This window comes from Petromyzon marinus, chromosome 51, assembly GCF_048934315.1.
Source record: "Petromyzon marinus isolate PM22_M1 ecotype Great Lakes invasive population chromosome 51, UKy_Petmar_22M1.pri1.0, whole genome shotgun sequence".
Lineage (NCBI taxonomy): Eukaryota > Metazoa > Chordata > Hyperoartia > Petromyzontiformes > Petromyzontidae > Petromyzon > Petromyzon marinus.
In genome coordinates, this window is record NC_133717.1 from 11,639,954 (window position 1) to 11,666,837 (window position 26,884).

The following is a 26,884-nucleotide window of genomic DNA, read 5'->3' on the forward strand; positions in this document are numbered from 1 at the left end:
TATTGTGTTATTTTATTTTATCAATTTATTATTTTATTCTCATTCTACGTGACTTTACCGAAAGAACCAAAGAAGACGAATCCTTGCAGTCACGAAAGCTTTAAATCGAAACGTAAGGATTTCGCGACCAATATCTATAATATAGGTTTTTTTTGTTTGAGTTAGATCGCGTAAATATAGATGCGTCGTTAAACCCGCCACCACCCGAGACAGCCAATTAGCTAGTTGTAATTACTGGCGAAACGTCGTACTCAGATTGTAAATGTTATGGATTTGCCCTCCAACACACCGGTGTGCTGAACTAGTAACGAATTGGAGTGTCCTGTTTACATGACAAGCCTTATTAATTGGCTGTGTCGGGTGGTGGCGGTTTTAACGACGCATTTATATTTACACAATCTAACAAAAAAAAACTATATTACTCTATGGTAGTTAATTCATTGCAATACGTCGCATATCTGACCATCTATATCCACCCTGATAAATTAACTGGCCACACCCAGTGAGCAGGCTGAAATCCAAGCTTAACTTGAGCCAGTTCTGAGCACAATCCCAGCCATGTTAAAACATTTCCATGAGCTGAGCCTGAGCAAAGCCATGATCGAGCCACTTCAAAAGTGTTCAAGAGCAACTGAGTGACTCAAACCTGATTACATTCCTCAGACGAAGTAGTATTGTTACTGAGTGAACCAATGCTCCAATAAGGTGTGGTATATTTCGATTGAAAGCTTTCGTGACTACAGGGATTCATCTTCTTGGTTCTTTCGGTAAAGTCACGTCGAAGGGAAATAACAAAATGATAAAAATACAACATAATTAAATAATTTCTCACGACGTTTCGGCCACAACGCAAGCTGCCGTCCTCAGGCGAAGAAACAGAGCTGTCGGAAAGACAGCTCTGTTTCTTCACCTGATAATTTTATTTTATTATGTTTTATTTTAATTATTTCCCTTCTACGTGACTTTACCGAAAGAACCAAGAAGAAGGTGTGGTGTACTTAATGTCAACTTCTGTAGACTGCATTATTTGTATGCCTTGCAGAGACATTGATGTCTGCCGCTCACACCGTTGGTAAGGGATGATCGATGGAATATAAAAAATAATGTCACCACTTCACACAGGTACAGATCGAAAACATTTATTTGGCACACTGCACAGAGGGGTGCACAATACACCGCCATAAATAGATGGGTATAGAAGAGGCCTTGCAAAAAAATAAACGGCTAATCATATGGACACTTATGGTGGGACCCCGAGGTCCCATAAGCCCCCGGCTCTCGCATAAACTGCGTTGCGACGTCATTTTATGCCTGTTGAAGGCGAACGACACGGCAATCTATTCCTCTCGACGAGCTCTACACGATGCGCTGATCAAAGTTTCAAAGTTTTGTTGACTACGGCAATTTTGGCAACGACGGGTGCTTGGTGAAGAACGAGGAGAGGATTGATTTCTGGTGGGTCGCGGTGGGAAGGAGTCGCCAAAAATAAAGAAATGAATTATGATTTTGACTTCCGTTTATTCGAGACCCCGGGGTCCCGCTATAAAGTTCATATACAGATCACTGACACAGTGGGCACTGGGAGCTGAATTCTGCGTGTATGCAGGATAATCCATTGATAGATAGCCGACAGATCCATACTGGGCCTCTTACTTCTCAGAATCAGAATCTTTAGACTGGAGGAATCCGATGAGCTATGAAACTCTTCTTCACAGATGTCCAGTATGGGTGGGTTATCAAGCTGATGAAATATTGTAAAAACCGACAGCTCCGTCTCTTACAGAGTAAGAAAGTTAAGCAATGCAATACGTGCACTTGGGATTGGTGGATGGATTCGAATTAAAGTGTTGACTTTCTCCATTATATCTCGCAAGGCCATTTCAGATTCGGCCTGTTGAGATTGCTCTTGGGTTATTTGCTGAATCTGATGCCCCGAATGTAAGACACCCTGGAATGAATACAGCACTCGTCTGCAGCGGTAAGGCGGGGCATGTTGTTTCACTGTCCACAGCAATAGTGTACGTCGAACACGATACATTTATTGTAACTTTAATGTCTGGATTACCGTATAAAAACTTTATTTATACAACCTACACTCATGAACCTTAACAATGTAATAAGACGTCACCTACACCCTTCAGAACAGCCAATCGCAATGAGTAGACCGTCCTTGACGAACTGAAAACACTGGGCAAATAAAGGCAATTAATGCCCCTTCAACTTTACTAATCCAGTCATTACTTGTCGCGTAACCCGTGCGTGTATTATAATAGTACGCTGGCAGATCTGTAAAAAAAACTGGGTAACATAACAAATATATACACAAAGTAGACCGCACTCCTAAATCATCGGTGGCCCGCGCAGCAGCTTTGCAACATGGGTGGTCGCCGGGATTGCCCCCTCCACGAAAGAGCAAGACGTGGCAAGGGGCCACTTCGTGGGTTCTGCCAGGCTGGGGTGGGTGGGTGAGCGAGAGGGAGTGGGAGCTCCCACTCCGTTGTGAAAGTGAGAGAAGAGCAGAGCCGAAGAGACGATTCACTGGACGAGGCCACACGGCGAGCACGCGAATATTATTTTTCAGTATATTTTTGCACAGCGGGGCGAGACAAACAACAAGGAAACAGTAACGCAATTACCTATTTATATACCTACCCCCAGGTGAAGGGGTTAACAGTCACACCTGTTGTAGGTTATCTGTCTGTGTGATGGCCTTGCTGTGTACAAGACTCATTGTGGCAGGGTTTACTGAAGTATGATTTTTCTCTCTCTCCGGATTTTGACAACACAAGTGTAATGCTGCCTAGGGAGACTGTGGTCTTTACACTGTCTCAGAGAAATAAATACTAACCTAAGCAAGTTAGCACTCGACACATCATTAACTTTTCAAGTTAAACTCGGTTTCATTCTTCTATTTTTACACGTATATATTTCATTTTGTTTGTTTATAAACTATGAATTCCAAAAGATTACTCCTTACCGTTCGCATTGCACTCTATCGTTAGCGCTGGCGGGAATTAAATGTTTATTATTTCGAAAATAGTGGTTAATAAAAAAAATACTAAATGTTCTCAAGCATCTGAGATTAGACTGTTATTGGCTTTAGGACTATTGATGCGGTTCAAACGCTGATGATAATGACAATGATGAGTTCTAGTCGTGTAACAATGCATTGATTCATACATTAAATATAGATGCAAAAGCACCACGATACATACATCGAACGGTGTAGTTTTTCGATCCGTATGTTTTACGTCGTGGATTATCGTGAACATTCCAGCCAGGTAGAGGCTGCAACGTTCACAATGGAAAGCACAATCAGTTCCGGAATCGTGACGCTAAATTGTGCCAATTCATTTGATCTCGAGGGAGGAGAATTATTCAGATCCCGAGTTACCACAAAATTGTGTGGCAAAACGACTTGGTTCGTGATATCAAGTCAAGGCTCTAGACGTTTTGGAAGAACAATAACATTTAAAACATCCAGTTTATTGAAGACAGAAATGATGCAATACCAAAAAAAATCCCGATACAACTGCAAAACCACCCTTTTCAGTTCACGTTCCAAGTTTAGGAAGCGAAGAACAGGCTCTTGACAAAATATATTTTTAGAGTTTTTTATCCTGTCGGTTTTACAACTTAGAGAAAAAACACATGGTATGAATCAATACCCATGACTAGGGTTGCCATCTGCCCTGGTTTTGTCGCAAAATCTTCCTCGACTTGAGGTAGCCGTCCTGGGATATCTGTAAGTCTTCCCAGGACATTAAAAGTCCTTTTTTTGTAATTTGTGAAACAACGCACCAAACAAGAGGATTCGTGTACGTGGAGCATTCCCTCCTCCGATACTGTGAGATATTCGTCTTTTTCCTGTGTACCTCAAAGGTGGCAACCCCATTGCATCCATGACCCCTTTATAACGTTCCTGAAATGAGGTATGAAATTGAATTTTCCATTGCCTAGTGAGGAATCGTGTTGGAGTGAGACTGAAACTGCGATTGGCATTCAAGAGTGCCTCAGGCAAGAGGTCACTACAAATTAAAAAGTGTTGTTCTCAGGACCATGGCTTGTTGCATTGTTTTACATGCTGTCAGATTTATTAACAAAATGACAATAAATACATTTTTATAAAAACCCACCCAGTGTTATTCTTGTCAGAATGCTGTCTGTGAAGCACAAGTTACTGAGACTGTGGAAACAGCAATTACATCGTAACAAGTTGGCAGACTTAAAAAAAACAATACAGTAAAAACCCCTGGCTTATCCAGACTAAAAGGGCCAGCCCTGCCCCGGGTATCTGAAAGGGCTGTCTAGCTGCAAATGCATTGCACATCTATGGAACAAAACATTAACAACCCTGTAAATCACACTTAATATCGCTAAAATTAATTTTAAAACTTGTTTTACATAAATTTAAAGTACTGTGCTGTACTTTGAGTGTGTGGTATGCTGCACTATACTGTATGCGGGGGAGTGATGTCGCAGTGGTTAGCGCGCTGTGCTATGAACCCGGCGCACCGGGTTCGATTCCCGCTGACGGCCACCACCAGTAACGATTATCTCAACTGGTCCTGGGCCTCCCCTACGCCGAATGAGTACCTGGTGCGGTGTGTAAAACATCGCCAATGAGGAGACAAAAGGTGGCCCGGCGTGGTGCTGGCCACATGCCCCCTTGTGTGCCGTGCCCACCTCATAGGTGCTCACGAACAGCACTTTCCCCAACAGTCCGATGACGGCTATACGGGGGATATTTAAAAAGCACTGAGTGTAGGCCTACACTGTGCCACGTGGTCAAAGCGATCCCAGAGGCTGTGGGGCAGCAGGTTTTTATTTTGTTGAGCCTCGTCTGGATAAATGTGAATTCTGGCTAGCCAGAATTGAACTGTATTAAAATATGATACCAGAGAAACACTTTTTATAGTTCCTTGAAGTGAAACCAACTTAGTCTATAATTAGCCACTTCAGATGGAACTCAAATTAAAAACAAATCCTGTGTACACATACATATATATTTTTACAGATTACAACAAAAAGTAACAATTCCTCAGCCCGACCCGTTCCAGCACAACACACGAACCGTGTCTGCGACGTTCTTGAGATTTGGCAAAGCCACGAGGAGAAAAGTGGCGTGGTCCCACCAAATCTCGAGGTGAATCCCATCCTCGGTCCACCCCCCACCACGATCTATTTGGCCATCTCGCCGATGAACTCAGTCCGTGCAGCGGCCCAGATCTGCGTCGGGCAAGAAGGCCGGGTTGAAGGAGGGCTGCGGGCCCCCCGTGGGAGCGACGGACCCCGCCGATGGCCGGGGCGGCGCGGGAGACGTCCCGGCGAGGCGGAGGGTGGAGGTGCCGAGGCAGGCGAGGTCGTGGCGGAGGGTGACGCGGCGCGAGCGGCGCGACCGACGCCACAGCGCCGCGACGATGAGGAAAAACAAGGTGGCCGCCGTGAGGAGCACGCTGAGGATCAGCACCTGCACGGAGGACGGGCTGCTCCGGCCTGCGAGTCGCACGCCGGGGGAAAAGCGCAAAGGACAATAGGATTGTGCCGCGTTAAATGCTCGAGGCCGTCAACCCATTCGGTTTACTCCGCTTTTTTGTACGGGAAATTTGAGTTTTCAGGTCCATGCGGTGTACAGTCGTTGCAATACGGGCAAAAAAAAAGTTTTTGTCTAATTGTGTTTCTCCCTTGTGATGGGACTTTGTAGGATGAACGTTGAGATTTATAAGGGCACGGGGTGACCAATTATGTCTGAAATGGTCTGTAGTAAGGGGTTGACAGGAGTCAGAGTGCCGAGCTGGCACCGCTGGGATCCTTGGGTTCACATCCAAGTTTAAGCCAACCGTGATTAAATTCGGATCTCGAGCGTAACGAGTTGATGGTCTCAGACCCGGTCACCAATGGCCGCACGTTAAAATTGCTGCAATAAATTCGGTTCCGCGCTTATATCTGGACGAATTCCAGCTCTGAAGATAAAACATCGTTTCTGACTGTCACGCGATAAAGCAAAGCCTACAGGAGGCATCTGCCGTGATTGCAGAATGGAAGACGTCATTCCAGCGCTACCGTCAAGCTGCCGCTGTGGGTCGGCTAAGGGAAGAAGACAGAGGGACCGAGAAAGAGAGACCGGCCGGCCGGCCGGCTGTGTCCCCTCTACCTGCGCCAGGGCGACCCGCAGTCTCGTGCTCCGAGCCCTTGCGCCGGATGGGCCCGTAAGAGACGGTGCGAGCCGAGGTGACCTCCCTCCGGACGCGGGCGGTGACGTCGTGAGGCTCCGTGCCTTCCTCGCCGTCGCCCGACACCACCAGCTCGCATGCCTGAGGGGGACCAGCGTGGGTTACGGTGCCCTTTCCGCACGGCAACACTCCCTCAGCGGCCTCTGCGTCGCCATTATCTCCCTCCAAAAGCCTCATTCCGACTTGCGTGTGTGCGTGGGCTCACGTGGTCGCCGGTGGGCTCACGTGGGCTCACGTGGTCGCCGGTGGGCTCACGTGGGTTCACGTGGTCGCCGGTGGGCTCACGTGGCCTCACGTGGCCTCACTTGGGCTCGGCCCTGAAGTTCTCACGGTGAACTAGAGATATGGTCTCCAATTATTGAACTTATTATGTATGTTCAACTTCTTTCGCACCGTATGTAGCCAACCGCGCTTATCGGAGGTGCGGGGCAAGGGCAACAAACTAAACACAAAAAGCAGTTCTAAAGAAATGACCCCGTAATGTATTCGTTTGCCCAGATCTCCTTTTAAAAAGGATAATTTTGTTTCGGTGAGTTTGGCGCATGACAGTCAAACTGATATTTGAATGCTCAGAGCTTGAAGGTATCCAATTTAATTGTGGAACCAAAGTTGATGCGATGGGGTTTTTACGTGTCGTCATTGGTGACTGGGCTGAAACTATCAACTCACGACACTCAAGAATCCAGTTTAATTAAGACCCTCAGCCATCCAACATAGCCAAAAACGCTCAATTGTCACGTGTTCAAGCGTTTGACGGGAAAATTATAGCCGTTTCAGCTCATCGATAAGTTGCAGGACAATTCTTCCGAGCAAATGCGGCAATACTGGAAGCACGGCGAGATACAATCGCAAAGTCGCGCCAAACTGATATCGCCGTAATGGTCACGCGGCGAAAAAAATCACATCGCGCCATGCCGCGCAACTGGCCGAAGGCGGCGCTCACCGGCACGCACTGCATGGCCGCATCGTGGCAGATCTGCACGGTGCAGTGCAGGTAAACGGCCAGGTAGGACGCGCCGACAAACTTGAACATCTGCAGGTGGAAGCGGGCGTCCGACGCCTCCCCATTGCGCACCACCGTGAGCGTGCTGTCCGCCAGCAGGGCCGGGCAGCTGCGGGCGGGAGCGGCAACGGGCGCACAGGAGGGTGGCGTTCGGAGCGCTGCCGTGTACCGACGGCCGGGGCGGGGAGAGCCTTTCCCTCACCGGAGGCCAGGTGGAACGTTCACGCACAGTGGCGGCGCTTAGGCGTAAGCAAGCCAAGAGAAAGCTTGGCTCAAGCAGCTCAAGGGTCCTCGGATTTATGAATAAATAAGGGTGCATCAAAGAGCAACTCAAATGCGTAGCACGTCAATTAACATAAAAAGCTCATTCATCTTTCTGATCTTTGTTTTTGCGAACGTATCTTTTCCTCTTCATTTCTCTCGTCTCACTCCATCCCTGTCTCGTCTATTATCTCTTCTCTCACCTCACGAGGAGTTTTATTAATTGAACGGGAGTGGTGGGGGGGGGGGCAAAAATATCGGTCCGCAATGAGCTAGCACCACCACTGGGTCACGCATCAATACACTTCAATAATAATGCAAAAAAACAACTTGTGTGCTGACCGGCTCCTGAGAGGCCCGCCTGCAGTGACAAGGAGTCGACGTCGCACGTCACTGCACATTGTCCATTACCTGTCCTGGATGAAGATGTGCTGAATCGAGTGGTAGGGGTCACTGGAAGGGGTCGCCCAGCACCTCTGCACCCGCAGGATGAGGTGCGCCGGCAGCTGTAGAGGGCGGTACACAGTGATCGCGAGCGCTCTTTGGGGGCTGTGGCTGCTCATAGCGGCAGATGGGTTTATAAACGAGACATGTTGGTTTTTTTTTACTTTACCAGATAAGGCCCCACCGAGCTACGTAGCTCTTTTTCATAAGTGACTGCGGCCACAAATGATAGCTCAACGAAGTGGCCTATCACACGGAAATGTATTCTAAAATCATGTTTCTAAATGTGGAGAGGAAAACCGGAGGACCCGGAGAAAAATCTACACGACCACGGGGAGAGAGACACGCATACTCCAAATATACAGGCGTCAGGGTTGGGATCGAACCCACAACCTCCTGTATCCCAGGCGAGGTGGTTAATGGCTTGCCACCGCGCCTCCTCCGGTTAATGGAAACGTTCAGTTTATCGAAGAAGTCCACTGCCTCCAGACCTGCTTCTTGTGTCTCGGTGAGACACCACGAGTAACCAGAGACATTAAGATGACATCTGTTCGGGGTATGGGGTGGAGTGTTTCTCCCGGTTTCCTCCCACGTGTAAACAATCCTTAATTATACGTCGGATTGCAGAGCTTGGGCAACAGTTGGCACCAGCTCATCACGTGGCTGACGACTTTCCCACTTGTCTGAGTTTACTCGCACCTGTGAGTCATTCTATAATTACGAGAGCGAGCGAACAGTGTGGGGCGCGTTACAAGTTGGGGGGCGCCACGGTGGCTAGGAGATGTTAACTACCTCGCCTGGTATACAGGAGGTCGTGGGTTCGATCCCGACCCTGACGCCAGTATATTTGGAGTTTCCATGTTCTCCCCGTGGTCGCGTGGATTTTTCTCCATGTCCTCTTATTTCCCCCCCCCACATTTATAAGCACGCCTTTAGAGTGTTTGGCAGCTATAAATGTCCACATGATGATGAGCCACTTCGTTGAGCTATCATTTGTGGCCAGGCCGCCTCTGAAAAAGAGCCATATATAGCTCAGTGGGGCCTTACCTCGTAAAAATACAAAAAAAAACGATCGCTCGTTAGAAATAACACATTCACTATTAATGAATAATCATGAATAATACGAATAACTAACAACCATTATTCGATTGACGACGACCTTGGTGACCGTGGCGATGGGATGGCGGCAGGTCATAATCACCATGTGGACGCGCACGTAGACGCTCTCCTCCAGGCTGAGCATGGGGATGCTGGTCCAGCGCTCCTCAAAGAGGCCGTCGCGGTACAGCTCCATGGAGATGGAGAAGTTGCCCTCCTCCGTGTCCAGCATCACGGGGCTGGGAGAGACGGGACGCGCGTGTCATTCCTCCATCGTGGTGACACGGACCTCGTGGGCGGGCGCGTTTGACGCTTGTCGTAGACGTTTACGGTTCAGGGCCGATGGCCACCCCGGTCAATGCCGTACTTGCGGGTGTATTCACCCTAAATGTATGTATGTATGTTGAGCTTCTTTGGCATTGCACGTAGCCGACCGTGCTCGTCAAAGGTGAGGGGGAAGGGCAACCAGACTAAACACAAAAAGCAGTTCTAGATAAAATAATTTTCATAGAAATAGGTTTTACCCTTTTAACTGGCACAAAAACTGACACCTTTATTCAAGGCATCATGTTTGCAATAACCACAACACAAGCAGTCAAAATGCAAACAAAAGAGACAACTCTGATAATAATATTGGCACTGTCCTTGAATTTGATTGGTCCACACCCGAGACGGCTTTTCTTAGAGCCTAGTCTCCACTGGTGTTGGACCAGAAGACGCCAAAAGGTGTACTTTGGCGTCAAAAAGGCGTACTTTGGCGTCTTCTGGTCCAACACCAGTGGAGACTAGGCTCTAAGAAAAGCCGTCTCGGGTGTGGACCAATCAAATTCAAGGACAGTGCATATAATTATCAGAGTTGTCTCTTTTGTTTGCATTTTGACTGCTTGTGTTGTGGTTATTGCAAACATGATGCCTTGAATAAAGGTGTCAGTTTTTGTGCCAGTTAAAAGGGTAAAACCCATTTCTATATCTTGTTACTGGCAAAGGAGGTCTCATAATGTAAAATAATTTCCAATGTAGATTTTAAAGTGTAAAGCTCCAGTGGCTTCCTAATGTCGGAGGGAAGAGCGTTCCAGACGGCCGCGGATGCGTGCGACGCGGTGACCGTTTTCGTTCGATGGCCAGCCACAAGTTTCAAGTTTCGTTTATTCGGTATATCCCTGTGAGCCACGCGGCTCTTGAGTCGGGTGCAACCGCAGCAAAACAAAAGCAGCTGTTGCGAGGATGACCGGAGTTTGCGTGATGGTTTATGCCCCTTGAGATCAGCAAGGTGCTGCCTGCATCACAGTGCATGTTAAAGATCGCGTGACGCTATTTGAAAGGGAGTGGGCCATGTGGTCCAATTTTTTTTATTTATTACAACGCCTAAACTCTGACATCAAATTAAGATAGACACCTATCTTGGCTACGTACGGTGCGAAAGAAGTTTCATATGCACACATATGTGTGTTTACGCCCCAAAAAGTATATTAATGCAGTGTATGTTGAACTTCTTTCGCACCGTACGTAGCCAACCGTGCAAATCGGAGGTGCGCGGGTAGGACGACAACATCGGAGGTGCACAGGTAAGACAACAACATCAGAGGTGCACAGGTAAGACAACAACATCGGAGGTGCACAGGTAAGAGAGGTACACAGGTAAGACAACAACATCGGAGGTGCGGGGGAAGGACAACAAAAGGCTACGCAAGTGATCTTTGTATTTGTGTGCGCGTGTGAGCGTGCGTGCGTGCGCGTGCTGCTCACCGCACGTCCACGTGCACCACGTTGCCCCCGTTGGCGTACTGCACGAGGTACGTGACCGGGTAGCGGCACGAGAAGGTGATGTTCACGTACGTTCGGCTCACCACGCCCGACACCTTGTTCTGGATTGTGTTCGTGAACACGATGTGCTTGCCGTCCGACGCCTGTGAGCTCCGTGTGCGCGCGTGCGTGTGTGCGTGTGCGTGCGTGTGTGCGTGTGTGGATGCGTATGTGTGTGTGTGCGTGTGTGTGTATGCGTGTGTGTGTGTGCGTGTGTGTGTGCGTGTGTGCGTATGCGTGTGTGCGCGCGCGTGTGTGCGTGCGTGTGTGCGTATGCGTGTGTGTGCGTGTGTGCGCGCGTGTGTGCGCGCGTGTGTGTGTATGCGTGTGTATGCGTGTGTGTGTGCGCGTGTGTGTGTGTATGCGTGTGTGTGTATGCGTGTGTGTGTATGTGTGTGTGTGCGCGTGTGTGTGTGTGTGAGTATGCGTGTGTGTGCGTGTGTGTGTATGCGTGTGTGTGCGCGTGTGTGTGTGCGCGAAAGGGGAGCGGTATTGTAGCGGTTAGTGCGCTGCGCTACAAACCCAGGGACCCGGGTTCGATTCCGGCTAACGGACCAACACCAGTGACGATTATCTGAACAGGTCCTGGGCCTCCCCTAGGTCAACTCAGCCTCAAATTAGTACCTGGTGTGGTGTGGAAACATCACCACTGGGGAGACAAAGGCGGCCGTGCGTGGTGTTGGCCACCCACCCCCTCGTGTGCCATAGGTGCTAGCTCACAGCACTTGCCCCAACAGTCTGTCCAGGCTATACCGGGTATCTTTGTCTTGTATTTTTGTTTGAACACAGACATTGAAATGCGTCAAACCTCAGGAATAACACCTCGGAGAATTCTCGCCGCACGGACGTGAATTGTTCAACGAGGATCATCGTGAAGAGCATCACAATCAATGTGTATAATCGGGAATGCAAAGGAAGTTTTCGTCATCGCGAGCAATACAATACGACCATCGACCCATGGACACGCACCACGATACAGGGAGAAGTCGGTGGCGCAGTGGGGTTAGAGAAAGAGTGGCAAGATGAGCCGAGGAACAGGAAGGGATGCTGGAATGGAAGTCTCCGAGATCAATCAATCTATCAAGTCTTTATTTCTATAGCGCTATTGTGTGCAAAAGGTGCAAATCAAAGTGCCGTCCAGGTAAAAGAAAAACATTTTCAAAAGACTAAATCGCAAGAACAATTAAATACATTTCCAGACATACCTAAATCGCATTATAATACATTTATAGCGAAGGCATATAAAAAAAATTATAATCTTAAGTAAAAGCAAATTTTAAAAGTAAGTTTTGAGATTTTACTTAAAATTGCTTAATGATTGTGAAGCCCTCCGACAATAAAGGAGGGCGCAGCTCATGATGAGCAGCAGGGAGAAAGGAGGAGCTCCGGGCAGGAAGGGGACGAGGGGGTGAAGGAATGACCGAGCCGAGATGTCAGGGATGAGTGGGTGATGACGATGATGAATGGGTGATGATGATGATGATGAGTGGGTGATGACGATGATGAATGGGTGATGACGATGATGAATGGGTGATGACGATGATGAGTGGGTGATGACGATGATGAGTGGGTGATGACGATGATGAGTGGGTGATGCTGATGATGAGTGGGTGATGATGAGTGGGTGATGACGATGATGAGTGGGTGATGACGATGATGAGTGGGTGATGACGATGATGAGTGGGTGATGATGAGTGGGTGATGACGATGATGAGTGGGTGATGCTGATGATGAGTGGGTGATGATGATGAGTGGGTGATGACGATGATGAGTGGGTGATGATGATGATGATGAGTGGGTGATGATGATGATGATAATGAGTGGGTGATGACAATGATGAGTGGGTGATGATGATGATGATGAGTGGATGATGACGATGATGAGTGGGTGATGACGATGATGAGTGGGTGATGACGATGATGAGTCGGTGATGATGATGATGAGTGGGTGATGATGATGAGTGGGTGATGACGATGAAAGGGGAGGGGAGAGAGGGAAAGACGAGGAAGGAGCGAGCAGAAGTGATGCAGTCATCCCAGCCCTCACAAACCGCGGCCTAAATCGATCGCACTCAGAGTGACGATCACCACCTCGAGTCATAATGATTTGTCAAATTTGTGGGAAGTAAGTTTTTACTTGCTCAATAGGTAGTGCACACGAGCACTGGACCCATAGGTTAACACAGGACACCCGGACTTAATTTAGACCTGCAATCCTCCAATCATGAGTTGTCAATAACACTGCCCCAAAATGAAAAAAAAAACTATATATACAACAGGAGACGTTTCGGCCAATGTCCCTTCTTCAATGCGCCTGCTGATTTTATTTTTTGTTGGTATTTGTGTTTGGGCACCGCTACCAACGTAGGATCACCAGATAATATGTGCAATGACGCGTCTTGCTCTCTAAACCACTGCGCCACTCAGCCAAGTATTGCATAGAACTCCTCCTATCTGCAACCCTATTACCCGTGGCTCCTATTATCCATAGGTTGCTGTAGAACGCGAGAAAACTCCAATCGTCCGCTGCCCTATTCTTCCAATTATCCGCGATCGTCCGCATTCCTTTTTGCCCTCGGATAAAGGGGAGTAAAATCGCGGGCGGCCACACAGATAAATGTGATGCGCCACATTTTGTCACCCACAATTGCTGGGCCTGGAGGTTTGTTCAATGCTGCGTGTGCGCTGACACAGGAGATGCATCGGTTTCAAGACATTCCAACGGGAGGGCACTCACGGTGATGGTTCCACAGTTGGAGTAGTTGGTCTTCACTTGGAAAACAAAAGCGTCTTCCGTCTCAGTGCCTCGGCACGAGCGGTCGTTGAGGTGCAGGTCGTAAATCTGGGGTGGGTGGCGGGGAGGAGGTGGAGAAAGAAGAAGAAGAGCGAAGGGGGAGGAATACATTTAAAAAAAAAAAAACACTGCCAGGGATTTTTGATTTAAAGCTTTCGTGACTGCAGTAATTCATATTCTTAGCTCTTTCGGTAAAGTCACGTTGAAGGGAAACGTCGTGAGATTTTTTATTGATTTATATATATTTTATTGTTTCCCTTCAACGTGACTTTACCGAAAGCGCTAAGAATATACTGCCAGGGATCTTGCGGGCAGTCACAGTGTTGCTGGCTCATTGTGCCAACGGGGGGGGGGGGGGGGGGTGTCGTCTCTCTTGCTGGGCAACGGTTTCTTCCTTGGCTGCCAGTGTTCGATTAAAACGTGCGCCGCTGCACGCACATCGCAATCTCTCCGAGAGATATAGCGGGAAATGTGGTTTTATTTGAAAAAAAAACACAGGAAAGGAAGGCCTTCGCGCAATCATATTGTAATGGGTTCTATTGGTGTCACGTGACGGGGCAAAACGACTTTCATTCATTTAGAACTCTGGCATGAAGCGATAAATCACCCATTGTTAAAGGGCGCCCTCTTAAGCGACCCGTCGCTAGACGGCATGATGACCAGTGGACCAGACTGGCGATGGAAGGGCAGCCAAAATGGGGGTGAACGCTCCCTAGAGAATGACCACGGCAAAGACGGGGCTGGCTCGTGTGCAGGATGGAGATGGATGGACCGCAAACGAAAGCGATGGCGTGGGCAGGCCTTCATCGAGCAGCGGTTGGACAATGGGCAGTGATAATGTAGTCCCGTCAATTGCCCCATGTCCACTCTAGACAGTGCGCCTATTCAAATGCCTTACTACGGGGGGATGTGTGTCACACGGCGAATCGAATGGAACATCTTCAGCGGTTAGAACTGGAGTGTGCCAACAGACAAAAATGTGCCCACTCTAGACAGTGCACCGATTCAAATGCCTTACTACGGGTGTGTGTGTGTGTGTGTCACACGGGTAAATCGAATTAAACATCTTCAGCGGTCAGAACTGGAGTGTGCCGGACACTTTTTGTTGCGAGCGACGGACCAAATGTAACGCGACAGCGTTTTGCCGTGCAGTCGCTTGTGACCGCACAACCGTGCCCGTTCACGCGCCGCACTCGAGGGGGCCCAGTGGAACCCAGCGGTTGCCGCCACTTATTCATAACGCGTTGGCACATTTTTGTTTTAATTATAACGTTTGAAGAAGAGTATCCATCCCATTATGTGCACGGCAAACCAGCCTGTCATATTTACAATCAACTGCACGTTCATGCCGAGATCGTGAACTCGGCACACTCGAGCACCTGGTTCGATTCATCAGAATATTTGTTTATACTGGAGGAATCCGATGGGCTATGAAGCTCGTTTTTCACAGATGTCCAGTAGGGGCAGGTAAGAACGCTGCAACACGGCTAAAAACCATGGATTCCAACCCATGATCTCAACAGTACTGGCTCCGCATCTGTGAAAAAGAGCTTTATAGCTCATCGCATTCCTCCAGTATAAATAAATGTTCTGGTTCAGTATCAGCCCCCTCTCATTGAGCCGCCCAGTCACCTCCGCAATGTTCCCTGTTAATGGCTCTTTTTATGCAACGAGTCTGTTTGTTCCAGGCATTGAAGCCCAGCATCTGAGACGCGTTGGGTAATGATGACATCAGCATAATCTCCTAGACCACCCAGCCACCAGAAGGCTTCCTTGAACGCAACAGGTCACGACCGCCCGTCAGGCTGATTGAGCGCAATATTCAGACGCTACTGGGAATGCCCCATTTACATTCAACGGCAAGGAATGTATGCGAGGGAGCTCTTCCACCAAAGTGTTTTCGATAAGAAAAAAAAAGTCACTAACAAACGGTTTTGTGTAAATGTTATTTTGTAACCAGCAATGATGCGAGTGTCATAGGCAGAGCTTCCCCTAGGTCGGGGGGGGGGGGGGGCGGTGGTGCGGGTACTTGGGCCAAATGTTTCAAACGAAATCGACAGTATTACATCTGACACCGTGACGGAGAATCGCGGGTTGCCCCCCAAATCGCGGGGCCCGGGGCTAACGCCCCGATTCGCCGTACCCTGGGAACGGCTCTGGTCACAGGAACGAAACGCTCCAACCTCGTGTCTCATCACCTCATTGCACGATTTTGAAATGGGCGGGGGGCTTTGAAATTGTAAATGGAAGATGGAGTATAAGCCGCGCCAGGACAAATATGCCAAATGAGTCCAATTGTCAGATTTGAAGAATTTTTTTAGGTACACGTTCACCTTATTTACATACAACGACATGAATTTTTTTCTAATGACTCCTCATGATTTGAAATTAATCAAGCGGTACCATGGGACCTTTTTGGCACTATCAAAGTATGAAAATTAAGCATAGGATTTACCCTTTCTGGCAATAAACCAGGTGTTAAGATGTTCAAAAACCATTTAGATACCTTTTGCAAGGAATCAAGTCTTGAGAAGGCCGTCTCTGGTGTAGGCCAATCAGTTTCAAAGACGATGCAAAAACAATCAGAGCTAGCTTGTTTGCATGTTCAGCCCAAGTGCAGTGTGTTGTTAATGCAGGCTTGATTCCTTACAAAAATGCATCTATGTGGTGTTTGGCCATCTTAACACCTGTTTTATTTCCAGAAAGGGTAAAAAAACCCCTATTCTTATTTTTCATAGTCGAGCGGTCTTAGATAAGTTCTCTGAACAATCGTAACAAACAAACAAAACTACAAGCTTTATGCACATACAATACACATAGAGAGCATACAACCTCCAGGTGTTTCCCAAATTGCATTCGACGACTCTCTCCGCGATTACCAATGTACTCCCCATTAAACTATCAATTAGCTCGATTCCGCACTGCACGCGCCCGATAATCGTTAAACACGCCCCACGTGACTCGCTAAGCGACATCACGCTGCCAGCATTACGCAGGAACACGTGTGCGCGCGCGCGCACCGAGATCACTAAATGTTGTGGATTCACTCTTCAAACACACCGGTGGGCTGAAGAAGTAGCCAATTGGCGTTTTGTTAACGTGACACATTTGTTATTGATTGGCCGTGTCGGGTGGTGGAGGGTTGCGACGCATTTATAAAAAACGCGATCTAACCCAAAAAAATATTATTATGAATAATACTGGTCGCGAAAGCCTACGTGTTAAACTGATCTCAAACTTAATTTTAATTAGCGTTAATTGCTTAGCGTGTCACGTGGGACGTGTTTAACAATCATCGGGCGCGTGCAGCGTGGAACGAGCAATTTTTTTTTATATATATAATGGAGAGTAAATTAGTAAACGCGGTTCGACGCAGAGTGGTGTGTCACGTGTACAGAGGTTTTGGAAATTCTGCATCATGACCCATATCTTAAACGACAGGGTCCCTGGCCTGTAAACGTAAGGCAGTTAGTTCTCCAGCAGTCGATGAGACACACTGTGTCAATCGATCAATCGATCTTTAATGCATGCGCCAATATCGCCCTCGATGTCGAAAGCGGTGCACAGTTTATTTTGAAGGCCGTGAGCCGATGGGTTCTTATCAAAATGTAGTTTAATTTTTTTCTTACGCGAAGACAGATTTATGGACATACCAAGGAGGCTTATTTCCTATCTGGTTGGCTGTTTCTACTTTCTACAGCGACGTGAGTGCCCATCTTGTCCTCCGTTCGTACAGTGTGTTTATATATGTTGTTCATTGGCCAGTGATAGGCACAATTATTTTTATCACCAGCGTTACCAGAGCTTATGGACAATGTTGCTCATTTGCAATTGAGCTGTATGTGGACTGATGAAGGTTACTGCAACATACCTGTCAACCCCTTATCAGTGCCTACCTTATTAGACCAATTCAGACTTTATTGGTCACCCCGTGCCCCTTATAAATCTCAACGTTCATCCTACAAAGTCCCATCACAAGGGAGCAACACAAACATAGACACAAACAATGTATATTTTGCCCGTGTTGAAACGGCTGCACGCCGTATGAACCTGAAAACTCAATTTTCCCTCTACAAGAATACGGGTAAACTGTATGGGTTGACAGGTATGCTGCAAGATCACAATAACAACAACAATACGACTTAACAATGACTTACCTGCACGGGCGCATTCCGGTTGGTGAAATACGACCTTGGGATGGACACTTCCATGTAATCCTTGGTGCAAATAACCGTCTCGTTTATGTCTGAAGGTGGAGCACAGCAGACACACGCTCAAGACTACTACGAGCAACAAGACAACAAGGAAAAGGCCACCCACACCCCCGATTAGATGCAGAGATCGGTCGAGCAATGTTGCTGCTGTTGGCGAACTTCTGCTAGAGCCCAGCGTGACCAGCAATCAACACTCGAGAAGCGTCATCCACCCGACGTCGAGCCTCGTAATGACACTTGTTTAGGCTGAGTGAACCTAGAGGGGAGGTCAGGTCATGTTCGAATTAGCAATCCGCCACTGGCTTTGTGCGTCACTATCCAGCAATCAAAACCCAGAGTGTTAAGGTCTTAAGTGCCTTGCCAAAACCACAACTACAACCCCAGATGCAAACTCCAAAGAAACAACAGACGCCTTGTATACTAGGCGAGGTAGTTAACATCTCGCCACCGTGGCGCCCATGTTGATTGGCCTGTGAACACAGTTTAGAGTTTTAAAGGGCTGCAATATAGCGTAGTAAATGTGAGCCGTAAGCAGCTCAAATGAAACGACGGCGGAGCAATGAGACGTCAGTCTCGTTTGCGGTCCCGCAAAAAATTCAGGTCAATAATTATTATTTTTCAGTCCGCCCACTCGTGACCCCGACAGCGACGCGCCGCCCGCCCAGACTCGCACCAACAAGCGCCAGCAGCAGCAGCAGGCGGCGATCAACACGATGGGCGCCACCCCACCGGCCAAACGCGAGCCCCGGGGGGCGTCCGCCGCAGTCGCGTGCGGCGACGACGCCCTCCGGTCAGCCGTCGATCCTCAGCTTCTTTGCCAAGGCGAGCCCCGAGTAGCTCTCGACGAGGCCAATCGATTGACCACTAGTTTTGTTGTCGGTAAGGCAAGACTCGTGTCGCTACGCGGTTTTTCCCACCCCGGGGCAGTGATGGGACCCCGGGGTCCCGCCAATTGCTTCAATTGTTCACATGCAAATGCCAATCGTTCGCATCGCATTCAACTCACCCGAATAACGTTGTAACGGCAGTTCGCGTTTTGTGACAGCCAGAAACGGACACTACACGACACCGCAATTGGTGCTGGCACGAGGATTTGGTTGGGGTAGAAGTAATAGGAGCCATGCTCATCGATCACACGATATGTTATCTGCCTCGCCTGGTATACAGGAGGTTCACGGATTCGATCCCGACCCCTGGTGGCTGTATAATTGGAGTTTGCATGTTCTCTCCACGTGGTCGTGTGGATTTTTTTCCGGGTCCTCTGGGGTTTTCCTTCCACGTGATAAGCCACTTCGTTGAGCTATAATTTGTGGCCGGGTCGCCTCTGAAAAAGAGCTACATAGCTCAGTGGGCCTTACCTGGTAAAATAAAAATGAAAGTTTAGTTTAACAATTTAGTTTTACCTACTGGATATTCCCCCAGTATAAAAAATAATTCTGATTCTGAGCTACAGGTTCCCCTTCATTATCATCTCACCATCATCCACGATCTCGCCCCACCACCTCCTCACATCACACCTCACCCTGCTCCTACTCCCTTCCCCCTGTGCCCTCTGCTCCAGCAAACATGGCATGCTGTCAAAACCACACAGTCACCCGCTGCTCAACGGGAGGTCTCGCTTCTTCTCTGTAGATGCCCCCATTGTACGGAACTCCCCTCCACTGGCTGTCGGCGTGGCCGACTCCAACTCCTGTTCAAATCCAGGATTAAATCTTCCTTCTGCTCCGCTGCCGACGACGGATCACTGCGCTAAGTCTATTCAATTCAGCACAGGCCAGGCTCGGAAAAAAAAACCGCGTCTGCATCGTCGTTCGCCTGCTCCAGCGTCGTCTGCTAGAGGAGCCGAGCACAGCTGCTGCTGATGATGATTTAAGCATCAATACTGCCCGTGCGCGGGGGGGCTATGCCCCCCCCTCGCCGCACGTGATTTGTCATCGATCTATGTTGTTCTTATGGACTCGCACTCGTTTTGTGATTAACTCTTTCGAGTGACGTAAAAGAAAGTGTTCCCTTTTGGCCATAATCTCCGGATGTGCACGTGGTTCATTCCGTGTAATCGCTTGGGTGAATCCCGACTTGTGTGTGGAGGCTATGCAATATATTCAAAATGATATTGTCTCGCATGAGGTTGCATTCCGAGGTACAAACACAGAGGAGAAGTCGATTCCCCTGTTCCCCTGCATGGCACACTGAGAAATCGACTCGCTTCCCTGCGAGTGCCTAACACGGCACGATTGTGCGTTGTGTCGTTAAAGCCACCTGGAGTTGTGCATAATTTATTGTCCACCGACGCGGTCAGCTGTGAGCAATGAAGTAAGTATAAACAGTCAAAGGGGGGGGGGGAGCGGTGGCGCAGTGGTTAGCGCACTGTGTTACGAACCCCGGCGACCAGAGCTAAATTGTCGGCCACGGCTACCGTCAGTGGCGAGCCATGTCTGAAACGGCCCTGGGAACACCCTTCACCAACCCGCACTAAAACCAGCGTGGTGAAGTATGGTCCAAGAACTCCCAACAGCGAAGCAGCATGGAGGGGGCATTCGTCCAGCAAGTGGACTGACGGGGGGGGGGGGGGGGCTGCAGGGGCTTTGTTCCACTACGTAAAACACAAAACAGTGCTATGGTCCATCAACCTAGATGCCTTCTGTACCGATGCTTTCCAGCTGCTTGTGACCTGTGCCCACGCGCGAGTGGGCCATTTTTGTAACCAAAAATATTTTATCATGCAGGGGGACAACTCTGGACCAGTTTTCAATTCCTCTGAGCCTCCTCGGCGGCAGCAGCAGCAGCAGGGGGTGTGGGGGGTGTGTGTGTGTGGGGGGGTGTTGTCTGCCGTGGACGCTGCTGCCCTTACCGGCCGTGGCGAGGGAGTGCCACCCCAGCAGTGCCAGGGCCCACAGGAGCAGCGTGCGGTGGGGCGCGTGGTGGGGCATGGCGCCCTAGGGCTTCGCACGGACAGGGCGGGCGAGGGAGGGAGAGAGAGAGACAGAGAGATACAACAGGGGCAATGGTGAAGGAGTTGTTGCTCATGAGCGAGAACTAACTCCGTTTAAAGACCGAGACAGGAGGGACTTCTTCACAATTGTCGCTAATCGCCTGATGAAGCCGGCTGTAATCACCAGAGAAACGTCGTCAACGTTGTGGGTTTACTCTCCAACACACCGGTGTGCTGAAGTAGTGACTAACTGGCACGTTTTGTTTACGTGACAAGCCTTACTGATTGGCTGTGTCGGGTGGCGGCGAGTTTAACGACAATTTTATATTCACGTGATCAAACAACCCCCCAAAAACAACCTTTATTATCCATAATAATATTGGCCGACGCGGCAGAGGAAGTGCTGGCTGAACAGCACCACGCCCGGCCGCCTTTATTTCCCCAGTGGCGATGTTTTTAGACACCGCACCAGGTACTCATTTTGAGGCCGAGTCGACCTAGCAGAGACCCAGGACCGGTTCAAATAAATCGTCACTGGTGGTGGCCGTTAGCAGCAAGAACCGAACCCCGGGTAGCCGGGTTCGCAGCGCAGTGCAAAGGTGCTCGCGAACAGCACCTGCCCCAACAGTCTGATAGAGGCTACACGGGGGTATCTTTGCCTTTGCTTATGAGCACCACTTGGGCCGTTGCTGCGTGCACAAGTCACCGAGGACGCCTCGACAGATTCGACCTTCGTTAGCGTTGTGAATGTTTTGCTGGGACTGCCCTCTACTGCCCACTGCCACGCGACTCCCGCAGGAAGCCCTGTGGGAGACTCGATGGTCTGCCGTGGTGTCGCTCACTCGGCCAGGTAGCCCTGCTCAGCTCCTGATGGTCAGGTGGTTTGTTTGGTCACAGTGCAAATTGTTCATGTGACTTGCACTCAGTGTTTCTTCTTAACCTGGGGTTGCAACGCATACACCTGGGGGTGCGAGATGCCCTTTCTGGGGGTGCGAGACACGGCCAGATTTTTTTTTTAGAAGGTAAATCATCGAAAACACAAATTTAGCACGGGCACGTGAGTGCAACTTACTTTGTTTCATCAAACCTTACGTGTTTATTAACACGATACATTGTTTAACCATTGAGAAATAAAGAGGTGCAAGGCTGCAGTCAAGGTTAAGAACCGCTGAGTTAACTGGATGATGATCTTTGATTTAAAGCTTTCGTGACTACAGGGATTCATATTCTTGGTTCTTTCGGTAAAGTCACGTAGAAGGGAAATAATAAAAATAATAAAACAACCTGTGGTTTTCACACCTGATAATGATTGCTTGTGTTGCAATCGAAACATCGTGAGAATTGTATTGTTTTATTTTTATTTTTTCTCTTCTACGTGACTTTACCGAAAGAACCAAGAATATGGATGATGATTCATTGCTTGTTGTCTCAAGGTGATGCGGCAAGCCGGAGGCCGATTATAATTCTCGCAGTCGATGCAAAGTTATGCTTGCAACAGAATCTATCGTGCATTATATTTTGTACGTAGATTAGAACATCTCTCGCTTGACGTTCATGCCTATATTTTGATTATTTATACGTGTTTAGAACATCTCATTGCACTGCGGTAAACAATTTGCAGAAAGCGTGGCTCCTCGTTTGACTCTCCTGTTCTGTAAACATTCTTACTTTCTGTTTAACACGTAAGCTTTCGCAACCAATATTATCCATAATCTGGTTGTTTTTCGGTTAGATCGTGTAAATATAAATGTGTCGTTATACCCGCCACAGCCGTTTAGGAAGGGTTGTCACGTAAACAGAACATGCCAATTCGTTACTAGTACAGCACACACGGCTGTGTTGGAGAGTAAAGCCACAACATTTACATGTTTTCTACATACGTAACTTTACCGAAATAACTAAAGAGTATAAACATTTACAAAATTGTACTGACTCGTAACGAATTGGCGTGTTTTGTTTACGTGACAAACCTTACCAATTGGCTGTGGCGGGTATAACGACACATTTATATTTACGCGATCAAACCCAAACAAATTTCTATTATGGATTCTTACTTTCTTCGTGCAGTCTTAGTCCAGCTTTGTAAATGTTTTTTTTTTATAATATAGATATATACTTTAGATCTCGGTTTGTGAGCGCCTGCATGACTGCATTGATTTCCTACTGAGTCAAAAGCCTTTTCATAGTCTACAAAGGCGCGGTATAATAGTATTTAATATTCATTATTCTTTTATATAATGTGATTGATAGTACGTGGTATATGGCATTAAAAAAACTATATATTGCCGAAACCCAGCTTGCTCGCGTTATTCCTCTATGAATTATTTGTGGTAATAATGTATATATGTAATCTTAGATAAGAGGCGAATGGCTTTGGAATGTCACGTAAATTTTAGTTTTTTAAAAGCCATTTTTGATAAGGAGAGATGATCGAGGCGTTTCATGCCATTATAAAACATTTATAGTCAAAAGCTCCGCTCATTTCGTCGCAACAACTGGTCGAGAAACTATGTCGAGCAAGTTTGCTGAATACATAAAAAAAACATATCCGTTGCTAGAGGGACACACATGGAAAATATTGCTCATTACGTTGACCGCGACCAAATTCTTGAACGCGAATCAAAACCACAACGAGGTGGAAAAAAACAAATCGGCAGATAAAAGCAGGTTGGGAGCGCTTTTTCAAAACTAAACTTGAAAAAAAAAACAATTAGCCTCAACAGGGACGTTTTTTTTAAATCGTTACGTGTTACAAAGCGAAGCGTCGATCAGAAGCGAGGACATTGCCGGCGAGAATGGAACGCCAGACGACGACAAAGGGGTGGCAGGGAGGAGCGTGAGTCGTTGCCTGCGTGGGGGATGAGACCGTGGGTCAACGAGGAAGGCACGAGTTCGAGTGATCACGTCTGAGTGATCAAGTTTGAGTGATCAAGTTCGAATGATCAGCGATCACGTTCGAGTGATCATGTTTGAGTGATCACGGTAGAGTGATCACGTCTGAGTGATCACGTTTGAGTGATCACGCTCGAGTGATCACGTTTGAGCGATCACGCTCGAGTGATCACGTTTGAGCGATCACGCTCGAGTGATCACGTTTGAGCGATCACGCTCGAGTGATCACGTTTGAGCGATCACGCTCGAGTGATCACGTTTGAGTGATCACGCTCGAGTGATCACGTTTGAGTGATCACGCTCGAGTGATCACGTTTGAGTGATCACGCTCGAGTGATCACGTTTGAGTGATCACGCTCGAGTGATCACGTTTGAGTGATCACGCTCGAATGATCACGTTTGAGTGATCACGCTCGAGAGATCACGTTTGAGTGATCACGCTCGAGTGATCACGTTTGAGTGATCACGCTCGAGTGATCACGTTTGAGTGATCACGTTCGAGTGATCACGTTCGAGTGATCACGTTTGAGCGATCACGCTCGAGTGATCACGTTTGAGCGATCACGCTCGAGTGATCACGTTTGAGCGATCACGTTTGAGCGATCACGCTCGAGTGATCACGTTCGAGTGATCACGTTTGAGTGATCACATTTAAGTGATCACGTTTGAGTGCGCGGAAGAGTTAACTCGGAGTCGGGATCGTTGATTTAGACTGCAGGAGGGGGAATCCGATGACCTGTGAAGATCTCTTTCAGAGATGTTCAGTGTGGGGTGGGCGCGGGCTCAGCGAAGTTACAGCAAACAAACAAACAACAACAACATAGAGGAAAAGGTGGGACAGTCATTAAATATAAATACATCATTAATTATATGAGTCCGATTTACCAAACTTGGGCAAGGCAGCAAAAACAACAACAACAGTCCCAGATCACAGCAAGATAACGCCACACAGCAGTACTCCCTCAACGCAACGGCACACTAACAGTGGACTATCGACCCACAGCAGCTGAGGATCATAATGCTAAATCGCATTTGCAAATGCGGCCGTCGGTAATCCAGCGCCAGTCTTCTGCTTCAGGATCTTTTTCTTTGCGTGTTTGTTTTTTTGGCAGGAAAGATTAGCGCGAGGTTATGCGGTGCGGAGGACAACGTGACGACGAGGGATGAGTTTCGGCTGGTCGAAGGCTCGTGATGTGGGAGTGGTAGCAAAAGTAAGAGAAACGATGTCCTCGGAGGACAATGTCACGTGTCGCATCACAAGGCTGCTGCTGCTGCTTCGAGAAACGACTGAAAATTATTGATAAATGTACGCTTATGATACAAATAGCAGGGAGTGGAGTATTTTTTTCTGCTTTGTCAAAGAGGTTTACTGCTCAAAATAGCATCGAGGCAATGATCGTCTCCCGTTGACGGCCCTGAACCAGGGGTGGAAAGTCCACAGTCCGATGGCGGGAGTAAGTTTAACCGTGACAACCATTGTTAATCTCATCATCATTAGACCTCCTTTGCCAGTAGCAAAATATAAGAATAGGGGTTTTTCCCCTTTTTCTGGCAACAAAACTGTTAACTTCCCGACGAAGCGGTTCTCGTTGCATCGACCCCGATAGGATGACGGGCTGAGTTAAACCCCCCAGCCAGGATTTGAACTCACAGCTTTTGCAATTAGCGTGTCGCTCGCTCGACCATCTGGCCAGATTGGTTTAAAGCGAATACGATGACAGCGAAGTAAACACTGAAGAACTAGTAGGAGAATAAAGACACCGCAATGCTAAAACACATGAAAGTACTGTACAGGTGGATGCATCTCACTGGGTTGTGGTACTTTAGAAAGCACGCGACACACGTGCCAATAACACTGTGGCCTTTAAAGGGAAAATATAGATATAGTCGGTAACGTTTTTTAGCAATGGTCCTTTTTCAAAGCAATTTTTTTTTTCTCAGAGCAACGTATTTTCTTCACGCCATTGTGAAATGCAACTTTGCCCGAGCGAACGCGATATATATAGAAAAAAATTATACGTATTAATGATACTTTTTTTGTTACGTGCTACATAATAAGCCGGGCTATTGCCCAACACGTCACCCAGTGTGCAATCTCCCTTCTGAAGGCCACGCCGTGGGTCTTGGTGACAACATCAGCGGCGTTAGACCGCGTACATCATACATACATACGTGTGTGTCGTTAGACCCCGCCACCACCCGACACAGCCAATTAGTGAGGATTGGCACGTATAAAGAACGTGCCAGTTCGTTACGAGTACAGCACAGCGGTTGTGTGTTGGAGAGCCAAGCCACAACATTTACTATCTGAGTATGAGTACTCAGATTGTAAAGAGCCAAGCCACAACATATACGATCTGAGTACTCAGGTTGTAAAGAGCCAAGCCACAATATTTACGATCTGAGTTGTGGCTTGGCTCTCCAGCACACAACCAGCGCGGCGTACTCGTAACGAACTGGCACGTTCTGTTTACGTGACAAACCTTACTAATTGGCTGTGTCGGGTGGTGGCGGGTTTAACGACACACGCGTATATATGTACGCGATCTAACCCTAAAACAAAATCCCTGTATTATGGATGATATTGGCCGCGAAAGCCGACCACGTGTTAAACGACGACCACGTTTGCCCTTTGTGACGTTGCAACTCGGGAAGCAAGTGGCCCACGTGTCACGTCTGGCTGGCAGGTGAATCCGGTCTTGCCGATCACGTCCAGCGGGGCTCTCTCTCCCCTCTCTCTCTCTCTCGCCTCACCTCAAGCTTCGCCTCACGCCTCACCTCTTCCACGCTTCGCGGAACAGTTGAGCCGCCTGGTGTCGTCGAGGCACCGCTCGATGCGACTTCTGTGCGCGAGGAGGAGGAGGAGGAGCGCGCCCCGGTCGTGGTGGATGCGCGATCGGGGCGTCTCTGCCTCTCGAGTGCGTCCGTGCCACGGGCGCGCGAGAAGGTTCAGCGGACGGACACCGCCCTGGAGAAGCTCTTGGGCCGCTTGGGGGTGGAGGTGGTGGTGGTGGTGGTGAAGGGGGCGGCGGCGGTGGTGGTTGTGGGGAGGGGGGGGCACCGCACAGTTAAATAGGAGGATGTGATGATGATGATGGTGGTGGTGGGGGTGGTGGTGGGGGTGCGATGGATGGGGAAGGGAGCAGGGTGGACAGAGGCCATTGCGGGGGTGGGTGGGGTGGTGGGGGAGACGGTAAATCTCAGGGCTAGT

The 26,884-nt window shown here is 48.4% G+C and overlaps 1 protein-coding gene across 2 annotated transcripts; it reads right to left on the bottom strand.

Annotated features, from left to right (window-relative positions):
- Window positions 1–1,123: 1,123 nt before the first annotated feature.
- On the bottom strand, window positions 1,124–26,710 carry LOC116953324 (uromodulin-like). Of its 2 annotated transcripts, none has more exons than XM_032973419.2 (10): window positions 26,452–26,710; window positions 20,701–20,791; window positions 17,793–17,881; window positions 13,579–13,683; window positions 10,786–10,946; window positions 9,143–9,278; window positions 7,909–8,003; window positions 7,177–7,345; window positions 6,155–6,314; window positions 1,124–5,496 (listed from the first exon to the last, which is right to left on the bottom strand). In XM_032973419.2, the coding sequence occupies exons 2-10, from the start codon at window positions 20,777–20,779 to the stop codon at window positions 5,207–5,209; spliced, it is 1,284 nt and encodes a 427-aa protein (XP_032829310.1). In that variant the 5' UTR covers window positions 20,780–20,791; window positions 26,452–26,710; the 3' UTR covers window positions 1,124–5,206. The 2 variants fall into 2 exon arrangements, with proteins under 2 accessions (XP_032829310.1, XP_032829311.1); XM_032973420.2 differs by having other exon boundaries at window positions 26,428–26,710.
- Between the last annotated feature and the right edge of the window lie 174 nt (window positions 26,711–26,884).

What these genes read in the sequence shown, in the direction of transcription:
- LOC116953324 (XM_032973419.2), bottom strand. Translation starts at nt 20,779, where the DNA reads ATGCCCCACCACGCGCCCCACCGCACGCTGCTCCTGTGGGCCCTGGCA. An exon ending in ACCGGAATGCGCCCGTGCAG is followed by an intron (nt 13,684 to 17,792) that starts GTAAGTCATTGT and finishes CACCCACCCCAG; the next exon opens with ATTTACGACCTGCACCTCAA. An exon ending in GTGGTGCACGTGGACGTGCG is followed by an intron (nt 9,279 to 10,785) that starts GTGAGCAGCACG and finishes CGTCTCTCCCAG; the next exon opens with CCCCGTGATGCTGGACACGG.